Source organism: Panthera onca, chromosome A3 (assembly GCF_046562875.1).
Source record: "Panthera onca isolate mPanOnc1 chromosome A3, mPanOnc1 haplotype 2, whole genome shotgun sequence".
In the NCBI taxonomy this organism is placed as follows: Eukaryota; Metazoa; Chordata; class Mammalia; order Carnivora; family Felidae; genus Panthera; species Panthera onca.
The window spans coordinates 4,742,008-4,766,786 of record NC_138341.1 but is presented as its reverse complement, the minus strand read 5'-3'; the positions used below and the strand labels follow the sequence as shown (position 1 = coordinate 4,766,786).

Here is a 24,779-nt window from a genome sequence, read left to right as displayed (position 1 = left end):
GTAACAGCTCTTCCTGTGGAGCCGGGGCAGGGCCAGGGGGTGCCTGTAAGGAAGGGGTCAGGAACCGACTGGACGGCCGGGAGCCAGGGTGCCAGGGGTGCACCTCCTTGGACCCCAGGGCCAGGCACCTGCCTGCCCCTGGGACTGCTGGACGGCTCACACTCCGAGCGCCGAGCTAGGCCCACTGGTGCGGAGGCTGGTGCTATCCCTGACGTGACCGGGTTTTGGACACCCGGCCCCCAAGACGCCGGTTTTCATTTTAGAATACAAAGGCCATTTTCTCCGGTGACTCGTCTCCGCTCCCTCTGGTTGGTGATCGGGTTGTCTGCAATGTGCTCATTAATTATTGATAACCTTGTTGATTTTTAAACTGTACTTGCCTTTAGCAATGGCAGTTTGTAAAAGCACACGATTACTTTAAATACACACCCAGGAGAGGCTTCGTTATATTGGCCCACTGAGAGAGGAGGCAGTGTACAAACAATATTTTAATATATTACAACGTCTTACAATACATCAGATCCATACTCCAGAGCAGCACATATGAAGAAAAAATATATTTTTCCCCCTAATAATGGAGACCTTCTATACATACGCAAGACAAAGCTTTAAAATCTTATGGCATGATTGGTCTTCCTCTAATCACAGCTGATTAAACAGTCTTTCAACCAGAGGGTAGCCTATGGGAGGAATTATTGCCCGATAGAGTCTCACTGAGACTTCGCTTGTGTTAGCATCATGTCGTGTCTCTCCCAACACAGGGACTGGACTCCAGACCCCAGCAGAGAAGGAACAGGAGCCTGCATTTCAGATGACTCAGCTCATGATCTCACTCCCCTTCAACCTTAAAAGAAAATAGGCAACTTTCGCACCATCGATCACTAAATGGCAGGGTTGATTCATACTTTTGAAACCAACATGCTATTACTATTGTCTGACCTTTCTAGGTTTCGTAAGACAAAATTCTACTCATATCATCACCATGTAAACATTAGCAACACTCAAAAGCACCACAAAACCTTTGTTCTTCACATTGAAATGAAGATGCCTCAGTTAAATTTACCATTTGTTTTCTTCCCCCTTTTTGTTCATTATTTTTTTCCAATTCCAGTTAACGTACAGCATCGTGTTATTTCAGGTGTACAACATAGTAATCGAGCGATTCTATACATTACTCAGTGCTCATCACGAGACGTGGACTCTGTTTTTTTTTTTTTTTCAATAAAAAAGACTTTCACAAAACTGACACTCATATTTAAAACTGAAAATATAAAGCAAAAGGTTCTGAAGTTCAAATGTGAATTTTACGCAGTGTTAAATGTCCCAATTTCTCCCCCTTAAAAATGAACATTTAGATATTTTAAACATTGCAGATCCTAACGGTGCATAAGGAAAGGGACTAGTGATGTAAAAAACAGCCGGAAAATAGATGTAGGATACTCATTTCTCTGGTGCAGTTTTGTTTTGTTTTAGATTTCCTTTGGGGAATGAGTAATACAATTTCCTGCATTTTGAGTTTGATCGAATTTGAGAGAAATTCATTCCAACTCAGAGGATTTGGACTTTCAATTTAGATTTTGTTTCATGATTGAGGACCTGCTGTCTACCAGACAACGTCGTCGGTGCTTTCACATACGTGAACTTTGTTTGCTGAACTTACTCTTGTTGAATAATGTGAAGATCAGCAAAGTGTGGTCATGTTATGCAAAAAAAATCAAAAGTGTTTTATATACTGATTATATATACTAAGGTCATCATAGCTTAGTTACGGTCATAGCTTAGATATGTTCAAGGCCCATACAGGGAAAAAGCTTTCTAATTCATTTTTCTCTTAAAATATAAAACAAAAAAATGGAAAATGCAGGACAGCCCATCCTATTTTATTTTTTATTTATTTAAAAAGTTTTTATTTTATTTTTTTTAACCCATCCTGTTTTAGATGGGACACAAATATATTTCCGTTGTACGATAGTGACTTCAAATTTGAAGTAGAAATATCTTTTCCGGGGAAAAAAAAATCACAAACCAAACTTTCAAAATCACCAAGTCTGGAAAGTAGATTATGAAGCGAATCTGTGTGGCTGCTTCACAGACTCGGGCAGCGTTTAAACGCCACCTAGTGACCGACACTGGCATGGCAGCTGGGTTACAATTTCTCCAGGCTTGGGCAAAAAAAATGGTCCATGATTTTGCTTTTTTGAAACAATGATAGGAAATTATTGTTTTCCAGGCAATGAGATACTGTCTAAATTACATAAACAAACTGTGTTTGATATTTCCACAAGTAGAGAATCTTTTCCCCTGACCCAGTTTAAGTGATATTTTCCCAAAGAAGCTAAGAAAAGGAAGGCACGGGTTTTCTCCTCTTCGCCTAGATTTTTTTTTTTTTTTGACCCAGATTATATCCTTGTTTCAAGTGATTCAGAGTTAGTTGAGAAATATTATATTGAGCCATGGCTTCATTTATGTAAAATCCAGGTACATTCTAGGCGTTTCCCTTCATTCTTTCCTAGACAGCATCCCAGTGCCTTTTCCTAACAGATCAGAGCAATCTAGTAGCCGTGATTTATCACAGATACAGGGACAACTGTCTATTCATATGCACTCATACGTTGTTGCAGGGAAGATCCCGGTGGCTTGGATAACAGGTGCATACAGCAATCTGAACCCTGACCCCTTTGTCATGAAGTGTAAAGTGTGTATTTGTTTTGCTGAGACTCTTGGAAGAGAAAAGGGACTAGCAGAGAGAGCTAACATTCACGGAATAGTCAGCATGGGCCAGGGGCCGTGCAGAGCATGGGCAGATGAACTATCTCCTTCTAGGCCCTTACTGAACACCGATGAGATCATCGTCTCCTGCTCTCTGAAAACATCTGTTGACTATTTCTAGACTTCTGGGTTAAAAAGCCCAAGACCACGATGGTATGAAGGCAGAAAGGACAGAGTTACAGTGGGCAGACTAACCGGGGGAGGGATTGTGTCGTTGTTCTAGATGTGAAAATTGCCATCTCAACATTTAGCAAAAAAAAAAAAACAAAAAAACAAAAAAACAAAACAAAAACAAAAAAACAACAAACAAAAAGCCCCCAACTCTATCAAATGAAAGGTCTGATACAAATAGCTTCAAAACTGGGAACACGGGAGTCGCAGAAAACGCTGCTCAAAAAACTCAATCCTAAAGAAGCTAATTAACTCAAGTTAAGGGTTTTGCATTATCTATGGGTTTTGATGATCCAGGATTTACCGCGGAGAATCAGGTAGCAGGTGCAACAGACGATGGGACTGGGGGCCGTTGAGAAATGCAGCAGGAATTACTGCTGAGCACGGCCAGCACACGTCAGGTCGGAACGAGTGTCCCCACGGGCGGGTCGAGGGCCAGGGTCCACTTCTGGGTCTACCAGTCCAGCTTCAGGTCCGCCTTGCTCCACACATATTTGCCTCCTCGCTTTAGAAACATCTTTTCATCAAATCCGCTGAACTTTATAGCTTCTTCTACGCCAACATCCAGGATGGACTTGGAAGGATCCTTCCGCCCGTTCCTGCAATTCAGGAAGCGCATCTAGAAAATTCAAGACAGAAAGGGGATATGTTTGTACAACTGATTCCTTGAAACTCAGTGTTGGGGGGTTAATCCACAGTGACGTTTGACCCTGGAGCCATTTCAACAAATATTTAGCGACGGCTGTTGGCCAGACACTACACTGTGGATGCTGACCTCCTAGAACACTCTTTCTCTGCTCGAAGAGCTCACTTTAACCGACAGAAACACATTAGATCGACGAGCACATGATAAACCAAATTACATGCCTGCCACACGTCCCTCCATGGGTCGGGGGGAGGTAATGTTTAGAAATTGTAAGGTGGAGGCCTGGGTGGCTCAGTCGATGAAGCGTTCAGACTCTTGGTTTGAGCTTAGGTCATGATCTCATGGTTGAGCCCCTTTGGGCTCTATACTGGCAGCACAGAGCCTGCTTGGGATTCTTTCTCTCCTTCTCCTCTCTCCCTGCCCCTCCGCCACTCGCGCTGTCTCTTTCTCTCTCAAAATAAAAGAATAAACTTAGAAAATTTTAGAAACTGTTAACTGGAGAGAACGGTGTTATAAATGCACAGAAGCATGACACAGGCTGGCATGTAGGTGATACTGCTGGAATGAAAACTGTTCACGCACAGATATACAGGTGTAAAGTTAATAAAACTTTCTTTTGAGAAAGGGAGAGAGTGGGATAAGAAAGGAAATACCAAGGCGGGCAGGCACCAGACCGAAGAGTCTTATATGCCCTGTCAGGCGGGAATGAGGTCTTCACCCTTCTTAACACCCACCATGGCACTAAGCACCTTACAGTAATATTTGATGATTCAGAATGTTCTTAAATTACCAAAAGCAAATTTTGGTGTCACTATGTTTGTGCGAACTGTGTGGAGGCCAGAGAGTTTGTAAAGGAGCATTGGTCAAAACCCCCTGCCTATCATGATACTCCAAAAACAGAAATAAATTCTACTTGACTTTTCCTCTCTACCTTGAACCCTCTAACACTGGACATTAGCATCATTGCCTTTCTCCTTATGCCCCATAGAGTTTGTCCTATTGACAGACCATGAAATGGCTGTGAAGCATCATTGGTTAATTTGAAAATAATAAAATACCAAAAGTCAAAATGAGCATTTCTCATTTTGACAAGTTCCATGCATACGTTAAAACCATTGTTCTTGTTGGAGTTCATTTCTTTTTTTAATGCTTTTTTAAATTTATTTTTGAGAGAGAGAGACAGAGACAGACAGACCAACAGAGCGTGAGCAGGGGAGGACAGAGAGAGAAGAAGGAGACACAGAACCAGAAGCAGGCTCCAGGGTCGGAGCTGTCAGCACAGAGCCCGACGCAGGACTCGAACTCATGAACCTCGAGATCATGACCTGAGCTGAAGTTGGGTGCTCAACCGACTGAGCCACCCAGGCGCCCGTGGAGCTCGCTCATGTCTTAGAAACAGGTCTTTGAATGGACTTGTTTGTCCTGTACTAGAAATATTGGCAATGGTTTATGAATCTAGCAAAAAAAAAAAAAGACGAAAGAAAAAAGTAATTTGTTTTTCAAATTTGAGAAGGGGAATATTTTCCTTCTTCTCTGGAAGGCAGAGCCGGTAGCAATCGTGTCAGTGACTTCTGGAGAGGAGCCGCAGGTAACCTCTTCTCACCAAAGCCAAGATTGATCAGGGGACAAGCTGGCAACATCAGAGGTATTAAAGGTGATGTGAAGTGTGATAGGACCTTCCTCCAAAGTACCCTGGGCGCTCTGGTGCTGGAGAACCCCCAGCCCAAGACAACAGGACACGCAGTGCCACTTTCTATGTGACACCCGAGGACCCATCGCCCCACGGGAGAAAGCCTGAGCCTTTAAATTTTATAATTCATGAGAAATACTCACATACTCATCCAGAATAAGGTAGGAATCTTTCATCTGCAAAAGAGAAATTAAATACAAATTTAGTTTCAAGTGTATTTTTCAGTATGTGCGCTCAACGGTCGGTCTTACGGGGTTTGCGCGTTTGTGTTTTATTGCTTCTGGAGTCTGCATTTCTTATACCACGTGAGTGTCTTTGGCTCTGTCCCTTACGAGGGGATACATCAGTCAGCGCCCCTGTCCCCACCTAACATACATCTCCAGGGGCGTCTCTCACAGTTTTCAGCAGGCTGGATTCTCCGCCCCAGGCTGAAAGGGGCAAAGGACACTGTGAGAGCTTCTCCGAGGATGAAATCCCCAGGCTAATTTCCCCATTTTCTCAAGCTGTGGGAGAGCCTTGTTTTTTATTCAGTGTTCCCGATGGCTATTTTTCCACCATGCATGGAATTTCCCCCATTTTCAATGGAATTAAGCTTTAAGGCTATTAACTTGGGAGTCTGCCTGCAGATTTTAATGTTACTTTCATTACCCGTAACTAGTTTTACCTTCTGTAGGTATATGAAAGGTGTCCCTATTCTCCCAGAGGAAGCTATACCTACCCTCTCGAGGCTGCGTCCTTGGAACAGCTCCCACCGCGGGAACGGTGGGCGGACACAGAGTCCAAGGACAGGGGCGGGGGAAGAGAACCTGAAGGTCTTTCAGAGGCCCCACAGCTGGCAGGTGCAGGGCTGGTGGTGGGTTCCAGCCCCGAGGCTGCACCCTCTCATCCTCCTCGCTGAGCCCTCTAAAGGAACAATGTGTGTATCCCTTGAGCTAGAGAGGTCCCTGCTTGGAACCATCTCAAGACATGACCATGTCTGCTCCATTATACCTTCTGGTTAGACTCGGGCACCAAGCAGGACACATCTTTGTGGCGGTCTAAGAATCCTTCAAATTCTTCATCGCTGATGATGAATTGTTGCGCTTCTCTCAAGGCGTCTTCTCCAGAATTCTCCCCCTCGATGAGGAGGCACTGGAAGACCTGGAAGGCGAGGAGGGTGTTTGCTTAGCAGAGAGTGACCCCCCCACCCCCCCATGTTTGTGTCCCAAGCCTCACCTCCCCAGACCCGGCTACGTGTCCTCTATGCAAGGAAGAGTCCTCCTACTAAAGAACATTCTAGAAAGACATCTCTCTGGGGCCCTCAACGTCAGGAAGTGCAAACGGTCTGAAAATATAAAACTGGTCGAGTTTATGTTTGAGCCAGTCTGACCATCTAACCTTTTCAGACCACCAACTAAGTGATGTTCACCGCAGGGAATGAGAGTATGAAGAAAATAGACAAATCATTTGCGATCCACCAAGAAATAAGTATTTTCGAAATGTTGTCTCTGCTGACTTCAAACATCCCTTATTAAGCCCTCTACACTACATGGGGCTTTTTTCAGTAGATATACAAGGATAGTTTCCAAAGCCATTAATAGTCTTTTAACATTCTTTTAAGTAAGTAAAGTGTGTGTGTGCGTGTGTGTGTGTGTGTGTGTGTGTGTGTGTGAATTATTATTCCATCGTAAGGAATACCATCCTCTGAGAAGGAAAAAACTGTCCCAGGGACCTGAGCAAGGTGGTAATAGGTGACAGCTGATCAAACGCAGACCCAGCAGAGAGCCCAGGGCTATAGGGTTTTCATGTAAGGGAGGGGGGATTATGCACAGCATGTAATTAAGACTTTAGCCAGCTTAGAATTAATTTTGAAGCGCCCTACATGTTGCCTTCTTTGCTCACTCTATTCCCACCCCCTTCTTCTCTGCTCCCTAGTCCTTAAACATCCATCTCCGCGTACCCTGGTCACACAGTAGATTTACTATTTGCTTTCCTGGCTGTCTTGCTCTGTAGGCTGGGAGCTTCCTGGGAGGGGACACCTCTCATCTTTGTCCCCATGGCACCCATCCCCAGTCCAGGCACAGGGTGAGGAGAGAGAGGGGGTCAGAGGAGGTCTCCACACAGGTGGGAATCCCAAGCCGGCTTGAATAGCAGGTGCAGTAAAGACACGCAGGGACTTTGGCCGTGGTGACTTTGGTTCTGGAATCCACCAACTTCAGTGGGGCTTGAGAAGCAAAACAGGGGGAAGGGTGGTGGGATTGGATGGGGAAAGTCAGGTGCAGCCTGCTCTGTTGTCCCCAGAACAAGCCTGAAGGTGATGGCAGACCCCCTGTGGACGAACACTGAGGTTTCTTCCCTCCCACGCTCGTTCAGTGCTGGAGTACTGAGCACGGGGCCTCCCGTGGAGGACGCGGCCTCGGGGGTCCAGGCACCTGACCCAGGGGCGCTGCGTTTCATCAGTTTGCAGCCTGCAGACGCCAGTGATCTGATGCCAAACCTGCTTTTCAAACAGACAGCAGCTAATCTGCTCCCTCTAGAAAACTCAGGATTTTGAAAAGGCGATTCTGGAGTGACTCAGCACGCAGAAGCCACAAGAGGAGTTACAAGATGGGAGGAAAGAAGCTATGGGATCAGGAAGCTACAAGGAGCTCCCAGCAAACCAAAGCCAGGTATGTATGTATGTATACACACACATACAGGGAGAGAGAAGCTAAAAAGAGAATAATGAGGAAGACAGTAGTGGAACAGAGATAGGGGATCAGGGAAAAGGAGAGTGTCCGGCAGGTGGTTCTAGAAGGAGAGTCTAAGAGCTTTGAGCCTTGCCTCTGGTCCTCGTCCATCCCCCTTGCTGGACCACAGCCTTCGTTCCTGCCCCTGTCTCTCTTTCTTGGCTTTTCTCTAATTCCTTCGGGGCACGGGGCGCAGGTCCAAGAAGCTGCATTTCAAACAGTTCCCTGAGTTGAGTCTGAGGAACAGCCAAGGGTAGGAAAGCTTAATTTGTCATTATCTGCAAGTGTCTGTCCATGGTGGGTGCTGTAATTACACCTTGAATTGGAACGTTAGACTTTTAGTAGCTGATGGAGGGATCGAAAGCACGAATCTCGGTGAATGAACTTTGCTGCAGCTTGGGGATGGTGTTGCCCCAATATCTACTAATAATTCAGTGAGTAATATATTAACAGAATTTATGAAGAACGTGTATCCACTTATGAATAAGCCAAGAGTTTCAAGAAGAAATCCAGTATTACTATATTTAATAAATAAATACCGGTTAGGTGTTGTATGGATATATGCTTTATTTTTTTAATGTTTATTTTGAGAGAGAATGAGAGAGCGAGGGAGGGGCAAAGAGAGAGGGAGAGAGAGAATCCCAGGCAGGCTCCGTGTTGCAGCCTCCATGTGTGTGGGGATCACACTCATGGACCTTGAGATCATGACCTGAGCCGAAGTCCGACGCTTAACCGACTGAGCCACCCAGGCGCCCCACCTATGGATGTATTTTTTTAGAACACCTGCAAGCATTGACTATATCTTTTGACCTTTATCCTCCCAATATTCCAGAAGGGAATCGGTTCCAGTTTTTAGAAGGGGGAATTGAGGCAAAGACAGCGTAAGCAGCCTAAAGTTTAACAGGGCTGGAAGAAAGACCCGGTTTCCTGGCTGGCTCCTTCAGTCCAGAGTTCTCTCTAACCTTGACATTTCGGGTTTCATTGACACAAGCGTCTCCGAAACATTTTCTGAGTTATACTCGGCAGAAGCGACACGGGACACGGTACTTACTTTCCAGCGGACCGGGTTCAGGGCTTTAATCTGTTCCCTCATATCCTCATCCACGTTGAATCGATTAATGACAGAATTTATTTTGAAGGCCACTCTATAGTCTCTACACCATGTCCTCAGTGTTTGAAGATTCTCCACGTGGTTCTTCTTTCCTTGGCCACGACCAATGAGGACGTTGACTTGTTCATCAAAGCTGTCACAGGAGATGGCAAGAATGTCCAAATATTCACCTGAAGGAAAACGGGCATCTTTAAGCTTTTCCATTCAAGGGCCAAACCTTTTAGGCCATTTATAGCCTTTTATGATAAAAAGTGTCGTTTGTATCTAATTTTTCATTTTTTTTCACGTTTATTTTATTTGGGACACCAGGGTGGCTCAGTCAGTTAAACCTCTGACTCTTGATTTCAGCTCAGGTCATGATCTCACGGGTTGTGAGTTTGAGCCCTGCAATGGGCTCCGTGCTGACAGTGTGGAACCTACTTGGGATTCTCTCTCTCCCTCTCTCTCTCTCTTTCTGCCTCTTCCCCCACTTGCTCTCTCTCTCTCTCTCAAAATTAATTAAAAAACCTTTAAAAAGTAAAGTTTATTTTATTTATTTTGAGAGAGAGAGAATGTGTGAACAGGGAAGTAGCAGGGAGAGAGGGAGAGAGAGAGAAACCCCAGCAGGCTATGCACTGTCAGTGCAGAGCCTGATGTGGGACTTGATCCCACGAACCATGAGATCATGACCTGAGCCTGAAATCAAGAGTCAGATGCTAAATCTGAACTTAAACTTACACTGAGCCACCCAGGTGCCCGAAGCCCAGACATTTTCTACCACCCACTCATTCTCCGGCCACATCTTCACAGCGGACTAGGTTTGAGCTTTCCTCATTATTAGGACTTTGCAGAATTGGTTGCAAAGTTGATTCTTAAAACGACTCCCTAATTATAGAAACTAGGGGTTCCAAAACTCTGTAAGCAACTATTGTCTGATTTTCTAATCAGGGAGCAATTTGAAGTACGATGTGGGGGCTAATACGTTATCCACACGTACGCCCTCCGCCTCTCAACACAAACTGGGAACTGATGTGATTGGCCGTCCTGAACTCTGAACCATGAGTTGTGATCTATTAATTAATGTGGCTCCATCGTAGGATAACTAATCTTTAGTTTCTCCAAGGACAAGCACTTGTCTTTTACTTCTTTTAGAGGCTCAAAGTATCTAGCACAAAGTGGAACCAGAGTAGGCAACTGACCATTATTTAAAACAACTCAAAATGGGGCACCGGGGTGGCTCAGTCGCTTAAGCACCTGACTCTGGGGGTTTCGGCTCAGGTCATGATGTCATGGTCGGTGGGTTCAAGCCCTGTGTTGGGCTCTGCGCTGTCAGTGTGGAGCCTGCTTGGGATTCTCCCTCTCTCTCTGCCCCTCCCCCCTCTCGTGCTATCTTTATCTCTCTCAAAATAAATAAACTTAAAAAAAAATAAAGCGACTCAAAATGTTCTAAAAATTGGTCTCAGGTAAATTCCCAATGGCTTACGATATTGAAGAAAGGAATGAACTGAGAGAGTGGTCTCTAACCCAAACAAAATCAAAGTTCCAAACTAGAATAGAGACCTGTCAGTTATGTTATATTAGTTGATTTCCGAGTCAGCTGAGCATCTCTGTCCATTGGTTTATTCTGTCGCTTCTCCAGCTTCTGCTCTATGATCATGATGTCCCCTCCTCCTGCTCTCGGATTTTCTTGTCGGAGCCCTTGTGAAGAGAGAGTTAGCAATGCAGACCTGTGTGCTCAGTCCTTGTAAGTCTCCAGGAAAGCCTGGAACCTTGGTGGAGTCTTGGCCGATCCCTGCATATATGGATGCCAGCACGTTCTCTGGGTCTCCCTTTGATGACGTATGTATGTCTAGGGCACGTTCTACCAGCTTGTCAAGAGTTGTTGGGATTGTTATGCAAGATTCATGACGTACCTGGTTTCCTTGCTGGGAGTCCCGAGTTTCAGTTGCCGTGGGTGATTGCCCAACAGTGCGAGCCTAAGTGACCAGCCCTGCATAAAAGTCTCAGGCCCTCAGACTCCAATGAACATTCCTCGGCAAAAACATTCCAAACACGTCCCTGAAGTTCTCGGCTAGAGAGAAAGCACGTCTTGCTCGCCCTGGAGGGGAAGGACCCGGGAGCCTGCATCTGGCCTCTCTGGACCCCAGGGATGCACATCTTCTGCTGTTTCTGAGCCGTGTCCTTGGCTCTCAGGAACCTTAGCTGTGGTGATAAGTGGCCGCTGAGTCTCATGAGCACTCCTAGAAAACTACCAGACTCAGCCGCTCCCTCTGTCCACTCAAGCTCACAGACTTACCCTTGGTCCTTTAAACCAGAGGTGGAAAATTGAGGCTTACAGACCACCCGGTGAGACACGAACACTGCCGTGGCTGGTCCTCGTGGCATCTCAAGATATTTCAAATTTCCGTGCAAATATTGAATTGGGAGATTTCACAGAGCATGTGGATTTCTGAAGTATCTTTAAGAGTTTCGGGACGTGGCGACACGTACCCCAAACCCCATGTAGGACAAACGCCCGTGGAAGCCCGTGGCCAGCTGGCGGTCAGCTCGTCCACCATGAACGGGACTTGGTGCTCCCCATCCTTCACAGCCTCGCGCTCTCTTACTGCTCCCCGCGGCTGGAGCGGGCTTTTCTCATGCGCTTCCAACTCACCCTGCCTCTCCCACACAGGCATCTGGGCTTCTGACCCTGGAGTGCAGCGAGCCCGCGGGGCCTGCTCCCTATGTCGCCCACATAGAGCCAGTGTTGGAGGGAGGACGTTACGCAGGGACACTGCCAGTAAGCCCGGCCGATCATCCTCTGCTCACACGGTTCCCTAAGCCTCTGTTACCTCTCTGAATCTGGTTCCTAAAGTTTCCTTTGATGCTTCTGACCCTGATTGACTAAGCGGCTCCCTTCACAGTCTTCCCGGATTCGCCTTTCCCAGACACTTTCGAATCTTGTCTTCCCGCTTACCCTTCATCCCATGGGCTGCACCACCCACGTCCACGACCCCCTCCCCCCCCCCCCCACACCCATGTCTTCACCATCTCTGCAGGGGTATTTGGTCAGAGCCTTTCTGTGAGCAGCCTCAACAGAGAATAAACACGGCCACGTTTTCGGTGGCAGCCAAGCTCACACCGCTCGTCCAAAGGGAGGACAGAACGCTGTGCTCTAAGAGTTAGGTAATTGTCTCCTGAAATGATAATAGTAATAAGAGCTAATATTTTCCGGGGCTCCCTAAGTTCCAGCCTCTGCTCTAGGGATGTCACATCTATGGAAACTCAGCTGTGAGGGACCTCCAGGGTCTTAGGATCCATGGTTCGCCATCCCGGCTGCAGAGCGGAGCCCCTCGGAGCCCCTCAGGTTGGTCTGTCCACACGCCACGACGTTCTGACATAATGAGCCTGGGATTCAGTCCCCCACGCAGATAGTCTATTTAAATGTCTTCAGCAGCCGCATATGTAGCCAAAGGGGGGGAGGACAGTTTTGGCCCAAATGCTTCATCGATGAGACTAACAGAATGACAGTTCCTTGGAGATTTAACAATTGAGCATTAGCAGCAAGCCATAAGGGTTTATTCTGCAGAATGGTGTCACTGTCCCCTGCCAGCGGCTAAGCTAAAGCCACAGGTGCCGATACCTGCTCACTTGGGACGCACAGAAGAGTCGCGGTTGCTAATATTTTCCGTTATCTGTCTTGCCATGCTTGTTTACGTGGAGCCCTGCGGCATGAAAACCTCTAACTGCGTGCCAGCCTTGTAAAGATATTACAGTTTGGTTTCTCCTCCCTGCCCAACCCCCCCCCCCCGCCCCCCAGCCTAAGGCCCCGGGATGGAAGGACCCAGAACCAACACTCACGGCGGCCACGACTCCCGCGTGACGCCAGGCAGCTCACCGTAAGTCCTGAACCAGCGCTCCCGGATCAGGCTCCCGTTGCTGACGATGCTCACGCTGGGCAGCCTTAGCTCCTCCTTGCAGAACCTCACCAGCTGGCCCAGGTACTCGCCCCGGTCATGAATGAATGGCTCTCCCCCGGAAAAGTTGATCTTCTCCATCCCTGTGAGAGGCCCGACGTGAATCTTTTATTCCCCCCCCCCAACTGCAAAACACCCCTTGTTGCTTTAACCACAAAAGGGCTGTTTTCTCAAGGTAACAAAAACGAAATGATTATCTCCCCCCTCACCCCCAAGCCTGGCTCCCCGTGCTTCCCACAGCGGGGAGGGACTCACACACACCCAAGCCGGGGCCTACCCCTTGGCCCCTGCTTGAACACGGATGCATCTTACTAGGGAATCAGTTACCTGGGTGAGAGACTCTCTTAGGAGGCAAAGGGGGTGCTGAGTCAACACAGGGATGTGCGAAAACCTCCTCCATCCCATCCAGAATGGTCTTTCTTGGCACCTTCTCAGGCCTAGACGGCCCCGCACGCTGCCCTGGGGGGGTCCCTTCCCTCTCTGCCTGCTGGATGCCTGTGGTTCCAAAATTCCTGCCCTTTCCTCTCTCAATGTACTCCCTTAGTTTGGAAAAGGCTTTCGAAAAACAATATGCAAACTATAGGACTTATGTTTCAAACTACACCTGTGATCAGTAGTTTGACCAGGTATATTATTCTGGGTGAAATCACTTTGCCCTCGGGATTTTAAGGGCATTACTCGTTGTCTTCTAGGTTTTCATACTATTGTTCAGAAGCCTGATAACACTTTGATTCATAATCCTTTCGAAGGACATGATTTTGCTTTTTTCCCTTCCAGAAGCTTTCTTTCCAATGTCCCCAAATTTCAAGGTGATGTGCCTTCGTGAGATCTGTCTCTATTCATTGTTCTGGCCACTTGGCAGGTCCTGGATGGAAAAATACAGCTTCTTTGGGAATGGGACGTTTCTCCTATTTTGTCGGTAACTCCCACCTCTTCTCGAACCTGCTTTTCTCCCTGGAGGTTCTGGTCTGTTGGTGCTCCGCTCGTAACCACCGCGCCCTCGGGCTGTGTCTCTGGAGTCCCATTTTCTCAGGACCTTATCTTTTAGTCTTTCTATCAAAATTCTAATTTTGGAAATCCCAGTGTCCACTCTCCAGACTCTCCCATATCCTGACTGTTTTCTCAGCATTGTGTTACTTCTTATGCATAATAATTTTCCTCTCATCTCTCTGGGATGATCAGTTACAGATTTTTTTTTTTTTTTTGACGTTTTCCTCTATTCTCTTTGCTGATTTGTTTTGGCATCTGCCTTTTACTTTGGGGTTTCTATTCGTCCCTTCTAATTTGAGTGAAGCATAAAAGAGCGGAATGGAATTTCTGTGATTCAGGAAGAAACCACGCAGACGGAGGGTTTCGGTACAGAGTGACAGAGCGAGAAATGGACTTATTCACTGGATAATGCCCCACATGCCGGTAGCCTTGGTGTTTCCTCTGGGCCATTTTGTTCTCCTGGAGAAGGACTCTTAATCTCCTGCTATGCCTGACCACCTGGCTGCCTGTACCCTGGAAAGTACCAGCAGGCCGGTTCTCAACCCCCGGCCTTCAGTGTGGGCTCTCCTCCCGGCCCCACCTGGGGTCCCTGAGCACAGCCTTGGTGGTCCAGATCCCTCAGAAAAGAAGCCGCCTGTCATCTGCAGGACTTGGAGAGGGACCTCGTCTGACCGTGGTGGGGAGAGCCGTGGAAGGGCCTTTGGCCTACTTCCTCCCTCCCGCCTCACCCCCTACCTGTGGATCAACGCTGTGCTTCTGCATGCTAACATGCTTCCCGTCTTTGAAATGTCCTACATTCCATGCAGCAGGCTGGTGAGCCTCTTACAGCCACTGCCCTGCAGACACATGCTGAAGGCGTCCAAGAGCCATAAACCATTTAGGACAACAACCTGTGGATTTCCTTGTGGGCTTATGCCCCTTCTTTCAATGATGCTATTGGAACTTTAGTGGCATGAAGGAAAGATTGGAAGGGCGTTCAGTAGAACGTCCAGAAGGTCTAAATACATTTAGAATTTCTGCAGCGATATTGTCATAGTGGCGTTCATTTCCATTCAGTTCAGTTCAACTCGGTTGACTGCGTCTCTACCAGATGCTCTGTTCCACTGGCAATATCAGAGCGGGACGTTTCCAGAACGAACCCTTAATCGGTAAGCAACTAGCTCCGCTAAGTGGAGTTTGAAACGCATGCTTCATGGGACTCTAAGGGTGCTGATAGCTCAGGCAGTGGACAGCCTGCTCGGATTAGAGACAGAAGCCACCACGCTTCAGAGCATGCGAAGGAAAGGGCACAGGGTGACAGGCTGCTGACACAGAAGCGTGTGTGGGCATCAGAGGTCAAAGGAGCAAGCGTGAGACCAGTAAGAGCAGCAAACAGACCGAGTCACTGGAATAAAATAATTAGAAGCACCAAATAAACTAACGGAGAAGGCTGGGGATCTTATTAAGGGCCAAACAGCACAATCTGCCACAAAATTCCCTAAGAATTTTATTTGTTAACATCCATTCAACAAACTTGGTCCCTACAAAGTATGGAATACCGTGCCTGGCCATTCCATTTGTGCAAACTCACTGTAGCCCAGCTTTTAAAATGCTGTCCGGACCCGGTTTTGAGGTCCTGGCTGAAGGCTGGTCATCCTTAAATTCATCCTTAAACTCATTCAGCAAGGAAGGCATCATTACCCTGGTTTTTATCATTTATTTATTGTTTAAAGTTTATTTTTGAGAGAGAGCGAGCGAGCGTGTGAGCACACACGCGAGTCGGGGAGGGGAGGGGCAGGGAGAGGGAGCGAGGGAGTCCCAAGCAGGCTCCGCACTGTGAGCGCAGAGCCCGATGTGGGGCTCAAACTCACCAAAAGCAAGATCGTGACCTGAGCTGAAATCAAGAGTTGGGTGCTTAACCAACTGGGCCACCCAGGCGCCCCATCCTGGTTTTTAGTTGCAGGGTTGAAGCCCGGAAAGGTTCACGAATTATTCACGAATACAAGGCTAGGAAAAAAAAAATGTTGAGATGGATGTCCAAGCTCCAAAGCCTTCCATTTTGTCAGCGGGGCGGCCCTTCACCCCCGCTTGCCCAAGCTAGTCCCGCCTGATGGCAGACCAGATGTCACCTGTTATTCTTTTCAACACCGCCTTTCATGCTCCGGTGGGCCTACGACTGGACAGAGATAAGTTCTATCCCCTCACTGGTGAGGGCTAGGAGCCTGGCTGTGTGGCGGTGGTTATATTTAATAAAAACATCGTTATTCCCTAAAGTGTGGTTAAATAGGGTCAGACAAACCAGAGAGCGTGACACAGTGTGTTGGCCAGTGACGTGGCCCTTGATGAGTTTGAGGGTAAGACGTAGAGGGGATGAAAGGAAGAGGGAGCTGAGGGAACGGGATGTGGATGCGTAGTTGAGATCTTAGATGAGGAACAATGACTTCACAGTGATCTTAACATACAAGGAGTGATCCTATTACAGCCCAGATCACTACTGAACCCCGGAGTGGCTACCTTCTCTTCCGTGTCCTGCGTGTAAAAGCGAGAGGAGTCAGTAATATTCTGGAGAAGCATCTCCAGCCGGAGTAGTACATTTTCATTGTAAATATAATTTGCATTTAGATTTAAAATTTTAATCACCACCAGAGTAGATTTGTCCTATTTTAGCCACAAATCTCACCTACAGGGCACATAACCTATACTACACCTTAATCATTTTAAGTAATTTTGGTTTTATTTACTTAAAACTGAGAGGTCACCATATAAGGGTTTTAATTATAACTAAAGTAGTTTAGGCCCTATTAAGAAACGTCTGAGCATTTGCTTATCTGTGCCTCGTAGCTACTTTTTGAGGTTGGCATATGAGTTACCTTTACACACATTTTAAAGATTAGTTAACTTACATTCAGAAAAGTTAAATGTCTTGGCACGTCACATAAGTGCTGCAGCAAGAGGTCAAGTCCTGCCTTGCGAGTCAAGAGTCTGAGCTCTTTCCAGGACGCCAGACCTCCCTTCATTTGCTCATGTCTCCAAAAACATTTATTACCCCCCTATTACATTCTAGATATTCTCCTAGGCACAAAAATACACAGAATGCTAACATTCAGCCTTGGAACTCAAACCCTTTGGGGACCCAGATATTAAAAATAAAACAACCTGGGGTGCCTGGGTGGCTCAGCCGGTTAAGCGTCTGACTTCAGCCCAGGTCACGGTCTCATGGTTCGTGAGTTCGAGCCCCGTGTCAGGCTCTGTGCTGACAGTGTGGAGCCTGGAGCCCGCTTCGGATTCTGTGTCTCCCTCTCTCTCTGCCTCTCCCCAGCTCATGCTCTGTCTCTCTCTCAAAAATAAATATTAAAAAATTAAAACAATGGAACGAAACATAACTTCAAAAGTGCTATAGTACACGTTCATAGCAGGCACCGTGGGATCACGAATAGGGAGAGAGGGCATTCCAGAAAGAGAGGATAGCGTGATCACAGGCCTGATTTATGCAGGTGGTGAGGGAGAATGAGTACAACATGATGTGCCTGGAGCATAGGGCACTGAGGGCATTGGGGTGAAGGATGTCGAGGTCCCCGTGGGGGCAGCAGAGACGATTGTAAGAATCGCAGCAATCCAGCTGAGAAATGGGGAGACGCTGAGCCAGACCCCACGGGAACAGTGAGGTGGGACTCCACTTGGCTGAACGGCTGTGGATGATTGAGCAAACACCACGGGGGACAAAAGAAATCAGATCATTCCATTATGTAAAGTACAAAATCAGGCAAAAGCCATCTGTCCGTTAGAAGACAAACTCAGGGTTACCCTTGTGGGGGGCAGGGCAGTGATGGAAGGGAGACGTTTCTGGGCACTGGGATGCTGTCTGAGCACTGTTTATCTGGGCGTGGTTATTTTGTGCAGTTCACTCAGCTATGCCCTCAGGACGGGCGTGACTTTGTGTATGTGTGTTATACTTCTGTAAAAAAGCAAAACAAGGGGCGCCTGGGTGGCGCAGTCGGTTAAGCGTCCGACTTCAGCCAGGTCACGATCTCGCGGTCCGTGAGTTCGAGCCCCACATCAGGCTCTGGGCTGATGGCTCGGAGCCTGGAGCCCGTTTCCGATTCTGTGTCTCCCTCTCTCTCTGCCCCTCCCCCGTTCATGCTCTGTCTCTCTCTGTCCCAAAAATAAAAATAAAAAAAAAAATAAAAAAAAAAAAAAACGTTGAAAAAAAAAAAAAGCAAAACAAAACGACAACACAACAGTTAAGCAAGTTGAGAAAAAGTTGGCAAGGTTGCTGAAGTTGCCAGCTTCCCAGGAGCTCCGGGAAAGACAGGAAGACCAGGTGAGAAGGAAGGACGGATGTGGAGGGGAAGATGCTGCCTCGGAATCATGTACATGCCGAGCCTTCTCGGAGATGCTTCCGCTAGCGTGGAGAAGCTCAGTAAGCAAGTCTTGAGATCAAAATCATTGTCGTATTTGTACTGCAAATAGTTTCTTTACAGTTTCATGGGAGAGGGGCGCCTGGGTTGGTCAGTCGGTTAAGCGCCCAACTTCGGCTCAGGTCATGAACTCACGGTTCGTGAGTTCGAGCCCCGCATCGGGCTCTGTGCTGACAGCTCGGAGCCTGGACCCTGCTTCGGATTCTGTGTCTCCCTGTCTCTCTGCCCCTCCCCCACTTGCGCTCTGTCTCTCCCTGTCTCTCAAAAATAAACAAATGTAAAAAAAAAAATTTTAAAGTTTCATGGGAGGAACACATACATAATCCGAAGTAAGAGACTGGAACATTGTAGTTCCCAAATCAGAGTTTTCGTCTTTGTTTTCAACTTTCCTCATTAATTCTTTCTGGAAAACCCCCACTGCATTGGTGCTTTGGACAAACTCAGAAAGTAGAACGGTCCCAACCTGCTTCTTGGCAAACGGGGGGGAGCGGGGGCACTGGGAGCCTGGCAGGTGCAGGGACCTCTGCTCACCTGGAGGCTGTAGGAGGGATGGGTTTGCAGTCCCTCCGGGCTGCGCCAGCCGACTGGTTCCGAAGGCCCAGGCATCCCCCCCCAAATTCACCCCAGGCATCCCCCCCCAATTCACCCCAATTCTCCCTCGCGGGACGGACGCTCTGCAGGCCCTCTGCCACCTGTGCGCATCCCCAAGCCCGTGGCCGCGCCCTGACTTCCTCCTGGGATAGGGGACTCACCGGCTTCCTGCAGCAGCCGCAGCCCTCGCTTGGCCTCGTCCAGGGGCAGCACGAAGGACGTCTTGGCCGTGTGGAAGCAGAAGCCACACTTGTAGTTGCACTGGCGGGTGAAATGGTAGTTGACGCTGGTGGGGGTGATGGGCTGCTCCGGGCCCTGCCCGCCGTCCCCTCTGCTCCCCTGCGCTTCTCCCCGGCCCGGCTGCGGTGGCCGGGCGCTCTGGCCCCCTGGCAGCCAGAGTGTGGCCCTGAGCCAGAGGACCCAGGGGACCAGGCTGCTCCAGAGGGAGCGCAGGGGCTTCCTGAAAGCGCTCAGCAGCTTTCCAGCAAAAGCCACGGGCACCAGCATCCACATGGTGGCCAGGCTCCCTGAGGCTGTCCTGCTGCCTGGAGACAGGGCTTATATGTGCCAGGAGCGACCTGTCACGTGGGCCGGCCGGACACACTTCTGACTAACTCTCGGCTGAGCTCAAGTTTCGATTTTCCTGTTCGTGAAAATGAAAGTTGGGACGGGGCCAAGGCTGAAGGCTGGGGATCGGGGCCAGCATCGGCCCGGCCCGGCCTCACCTTTCACCTGTCTTGGGGGCCGGCACGGGCCTTCTCACTGGATACAGACCAGGACCTCACCCTCTGTCCGTCTGGCCCTCCGTCCAGCAGGGAGCCGCAGCCCGGACAGAGATGCCGCGGCTCTCCAGGCGGCACGTTCCTCACACATGACGCTTCCTGCTGCCGCCCCCAGCGAGAGTCTGGTGTGAAAGCCACAGAATGAATGGCACGGGCGGCCCTTGCGGGGCGAGGACAGGACCCGTGAGCCTCGGCGCCCCTCGCAGACCGTGGTCCAAATGCACAGGCACATGATAACACCCATCTTCCATCCACCTTTAGCTGTCCGTCTCCACCTTCTGTATTTTCCCAGCGTTGAAACTCAGACACTTACACTCTCCTGCATTTCATTGATTGATTGATTGATTGATTGAAAGTTTTTTTATTTTTAGTAATCTCTGCAACCAACATCAGCCTCGAACCCACGACCCCAAGATCAAGAGGCGCTCGCTCCTCGGACTGAGCCAGCCAGGCACACCATTTCTATTTTAGTTTTTTTTTTTTTGTTTTTTTTTTAAATATCTACTTATTTTTGTGAGAGAGAGAGTGGGGGGAGGAGCAGAGAGAGAGGGAGACACAGAACCCGAGGCAGGTTCCGAGCTCTGAGCTGTCAGCACAGAGCCCGACGTGGGGCTTGAACTTGCCAACTGTAAGGTCATGACCTGAGCCCAAATCACACGCTTAACCAACTGAGCCACCCGGGCACCCCGTTTCTATTCTACATTCAAAAGACCATAGGAAAATCAGAAGCTTTGCTAAGGTTCTTGTTCATTGTCAAGAATTACAGCAGTTTCTTCCCGATTTTCAGTTTCCTAGAGAGCATTGTCGAATTTTGTGCTGCACCTTTTTTTTGCTTTAGCTGTCTTTAATCAGAATTGTCTTAAAAATTCTTTTTAATGTTTACTTTTGAGGCAGAGAGAGACAGAGCATGAACGGGCGAGGGTCAGAGAGAGGGAGACACAGAATCTGAAGCAGGCTCCAAGCTGTCATCACAGACCCTGACACGGGGCTCGAACTCAGGGACTGTGGTTCGAGCAGGTGGTCTTAAGTTTTCCTGAAGCTCATGGAAAGCTGGGACAGTCCTGGTAGGTAAGCTTCTGGAGCCACAAACCAAGCTCGTCACGTACTGGCTATGGGGCTTTGGTAAGTTACTTTATTTCTCTGGATCTCCGTTACCTCATCTGTAAGTCCAGATAGCTCGTGCGGCTTTTTTTGTGTGTGAAGACTGAAAGTTCTCATTTCTGTGGATCACATCAACTGGGACGGTGTCTGGAAAGTGGCACGTGTTCACTTGGGGTCAGCTATTGTTATTCTGGCGGTGTTGTGTTCTAAATAGAAACAAAGATGACTTTCACTTTACTTGGAAAGAAAACTGAAAGCAAAGTCAGCAAAATAGCAAGCCTGTGTGTAATGATCTGATTACACACTAACGGATATAACGCAAGTGCTTGAAATCTTAGCCCAAAGCATTTTAAAACCTCACTGTCGTATGGCTCAATCAGGAAATACTTTTTTCCCCACCCCGGATCACATGTGTTTGAAGAAATGAAAACCAAATCGGTTTACATTTCAAATTAAGTATCAGGTAAGGCACAGAGGGTGACCATGTAGGCTTTTCAAACCAGACCTTTTAAGGTCTGAATCCTAATTCAGCCAAGAGTGTTTCATTTGGGGTAAATTTCTTCACCTGCCTGATCTTGTTAACACATCTGGAAATATGGATGGTAATGTCACACTCACACAGGGCATTTTAGGGATTAAAATGTATGGGGCGCCTGGGTGGCTCAGTCGGTTAAGCGTCCGACTTCGGCTCAGGTCACGATCTCGCGGTATGTGAGTTCGAGCCCCGCGTCGGGCTCTGTGCTGACTGCTCAGAGCCTGGAGCCTGTTTCAGATTCTGTGTCTCCCTCTCTCTCTGACCCTCCCCCGTTCATGCTCTGTCTCTCTTTGTCTCAAAAATAAATAAATGTTAAAAAAAAAATGTATATTCAGCACCGAGAGTAGTGCTTGCGTGATAAATTAACCATATCTAACACACCATATAGCGTTGTGCCCCAGGCCCCGGCCTACACTTTGCATGCACTTACTTATTTTACAGCTGGAGAAGCTCACGCCACGCAGGGAGTGTTTGAACTGGGATGTAACACCTGGAAACCTGCTCAATGATAATTATCAGCACGTTAGTTTAGTTTTTCCTAAATCTGTTCTAAGCAGGCCAGTTTCTTTTATGCATTCATTTGTCCCTTCCTTCCTTCCTTCCTTCCTCCCTCCCTTTCTTCCTTCCTTCCTTCCTTCCTTCCTTCCTCCCTCCCTCCCTCCCTCCCTCCAGGCATTCTCTCTTTCCTTCCTTTCTTCTTTGCTTCAACAAGTGTTTATTGAGAGCCTCCTACTTTTCAGAGAAAACCTTGGTAAATGTGAATAAAATACAAATCAGATAAATAAGCCCAAGTTTTTCCAGCAGAGAACTCACAAAAGTTAAGTCCTTATGGTATTCCTTGAACATATGTCCTATTCCTTCCAACCTGTCTTTTCCCACCCATTTAAGAGTAAGGTTCAGGAGTGGTAGACTTTCTTATTCAAAGTCAGGGCCTGCACAAGCCAGGGAGGGATTTCTGCCTCCAACTGCTCAAGATGGGGCTGGGCTGGGGGAAGTACAAGGCAGCCCCGTTTTGGCTCTCTAGTGGGAGTCGGCCATCTCTAAAGGCATCCACATGCAAGTGGAAAACAGTCAAATGTCATCGTCATTTTTCTGTAGCCAGGGACTTTTTTTCCTAAACACCTGAACATCTGTAACATACTCCATGCTCCCTAATGTGTACCGTTTCCTGCAGGGATGTCCCAACAGCGGCTGCAACACATCAGCCGAACGTAGAATCCGTTCAGTTATTTGCAGACATCCTAACATCTCTGTGGTAAGTCTTTTGCTCACGCATGCCATACGTCAGGACTACCCATCAACTACTATGCATCCCATACATCAAAAGGTACACAATTCGTAAATGCACGGCACGATGAATCTCTGGTAGACTGAACACATGTATGTAATGAGCATCTTGATCAAGAAATAGAACTTTGCCAAGAGGCCTCCAAGACCTTCCCTCAGGCCCTGAACCCTACCTCTGCCCCAAAGATAACCCTGTCCTGTTTTCTAGAAACCATACTCCAGGTTTGCCGCTGTTAAAGTTCATGTGGATGGAATCACGACATGCCCGCTTTCTGTCAGGACTTTCTCACTCAATGCTGTTTGTAGACTTATCCATGTTGCTGTGTTTAGCAGTAGATTGTTCATTTTCCTAGCTAGCATTTATTGATTCTATTGTTTGAATGTACCACAATTCATTTAATTATTATTAAAAAATTTTTTTTAATGTTTATTTATTTTTGAGACAGAGAGAGAGCATGAACGGGGGAGGGGCAGAGAGAGAGGGAGACACAGAATCGGAAGCAGGCTCCAGGCCCTGAGCCATCAGCCCAGAGCCCGACGCGGGGCTCGAACTTACAGGCCGCGAGATTGTGACCTGAGCTGAAGTCGGACACTTAAGCGACTGAGCCACCCAGGCGCCCCTTATTTTGTTATGATGAACGTTTGGAATATTTTGCTATCACACCATGAATATTCTTGTATATGCCTTTTGGTCAACATATACATGTGCGTTTATGTTGGGTATATACCCAGGAATGGACTCATTGCCTCATGTGGTGTATGTGTGCTCCCCTTGAGCACATATCTGCAAAGAGCTTTCCAGAGCGCTTGAACCAGTTTACATTCCCACCAGAATACCGTAAGAGTTCTAGCTGCTCCACATCTTCCTTCTCATTTGGCACTTTCACTGTAAGATTTTTGTTTTGTCTGCTTTAATTTGGCCACCCAGTGGATATGTAATGGTAGCTCTTTTTTAGTTTCCAGTTCTCTGATGACTAGTGATATTAAGCACCTTTATATATGTGTATTAGCCATCTCTTTTGTAAAGTGCCTGTTCACGTCCCTTGCCCACTTTTGTATTGGACTTCCTGCATTCCACCCTCCCCTCCCCCCACAGTGGACTTTCCGTATTTTTAGTACAGATTTTTAGAAATTCATTGTTTATCATGAACTTTCTTGGTTACACACATTGTACATATCTTTAACTCTTTGGCTTTCTTGTTCACTCATTTACTAGTTGAAACTTAATTGATTTAATGGGTACAATTTTATTAATTTGCAGAGCTGTGGTTTTGTGTATCCGTGTGAGTATTTAAGGAAATGAAATGGACTATTGAAGTGCTTCAAAATAAGATATTGTTCCTTGAAATTTTTACTTAGCTGTCTTGTGTGTGGGTATTGGCTAAAAGGATTCATACGACTCAGGAGCAGGTTATACTCCCTGTTAGGGTTTATTCCAGGGAAGGGATGCAGAGTGAAAACAGGAAGAAGATGAAAACTCAGACTGAGTCTGGAGAGGTCTGCACAGGCTTCTGAGCCCTTGGCCTGAGTTGCTCAGGATGGACTTTCTCTTAAGCAGTGCACTACAGGGACAAGTACAAATTAGTTGGTCAGGGAAGCCTGCTTGAGTCTCAGAGTCTGGGTTTATGTGGAGGGCCAGACGTGTAGGTGCATTCAGCTGTGACTGGCCATGGTCACCAAATCTAAGAAACCCAACGGTGAATGAGGTGCCCATCACCAACCTTGGTGTGTGCAGAACAGTGCTGACAGGCCGATGTGGCATTGCTCCCGTATAGACACAGAATCATCAATGATCCGTAGAAAGAACCTTTTGAAGGGCATGTTTCTAGGGTTTGGCCAGGATCGATCGTGGCTCCGGTCTCCCCTGGAGAGATGCTCTGAGTGAGCTGTGTTGACTCTTTCTTCATGGTTTGACACGTAAGCTCTATTAGTGAGAAAATCAACTCTGCAATACGATAGGATATTTTTCAGATTGGAAGCTCACAAATGCATCCAAAAGAACTTTATAAAAGAGAAATAGAAGGCTTATGGACTAGAGGGTTTACCTGTTCCTTAATAAAGCAGTT

At 47.5% G+C, this 24,779-nt stretch overlaps 1 protein-coding gene across 2 annotated transcripts; it reads right to left on the bottom strand.

Annotated features, from left to right (window-relative positions):
• Nucleotides 1-470: 470 nt before the first annotated feature.
• On the bottom strand, nt 471-19,586 carry RSAD2 (radical S-adenosyl methionine domain containing 2). Of its 2 annotated transcripts, XM_078445047.2 has the most exons (6): nt 19,170-19,576; nt 12,952-13,113; nt 9,036-9,265; nt 6,267-6,416; nt 5,420-5,452; nt 471-3,559 (listed from the first exon to the last, which is right to left on the bottom strand). In XM_078445047.2, exons 1-6 carry the CDS (start codon nt 19,519-19,521, stop codon nt 3,395-3,397), a joined length of 1,092 nt encoding a protein of 363 aa, XP_078301173.1. In that variant the 5' UTR covers nt 19,522-19,576; the 3' UTR covers nt 471-3,394. The 2 variants fall into 2 exon arrangements, with proteins under 2 accessions (XP_078301173.1, XP_078301174.1); XM_078445048.2 differs by lacking the exon at nt 12,952-13,113 and having other exon boundaries at nt 19,170-19,586.
• Nucleotides 19,587-24,779: the final 5,193 nt, after the last annotated feature.

What these genes read in the sequence shown, in the direction of transcription:
- RSAD2 (XM_078445047.2), bottom strand. Translation starts at nt 19,521, where the DNA reads ATGTGGATGCTGGTGCCCGTGGCTTTTGCTGGAAAGCTGCTGAGCGCT. An exon ending in GCGGCTGCTGCAGGAAGCCG is followed by an intron (nt 13,114 to 19,169) that starts GTGAGTCCCCTA and finishes GGCCTCTCACAG; the next exon opens with GGATGGAGAAGATCAACTTT. An exon ending in ACCTTATTCTGGATGAGTAT is followed by an intron (nt 3,560 to 5,419) that starts GTGAGTATTTCT and finishes TGAATTTTCTAG; the next exon opens with ATGCGCTTCCTGAATTGCAG.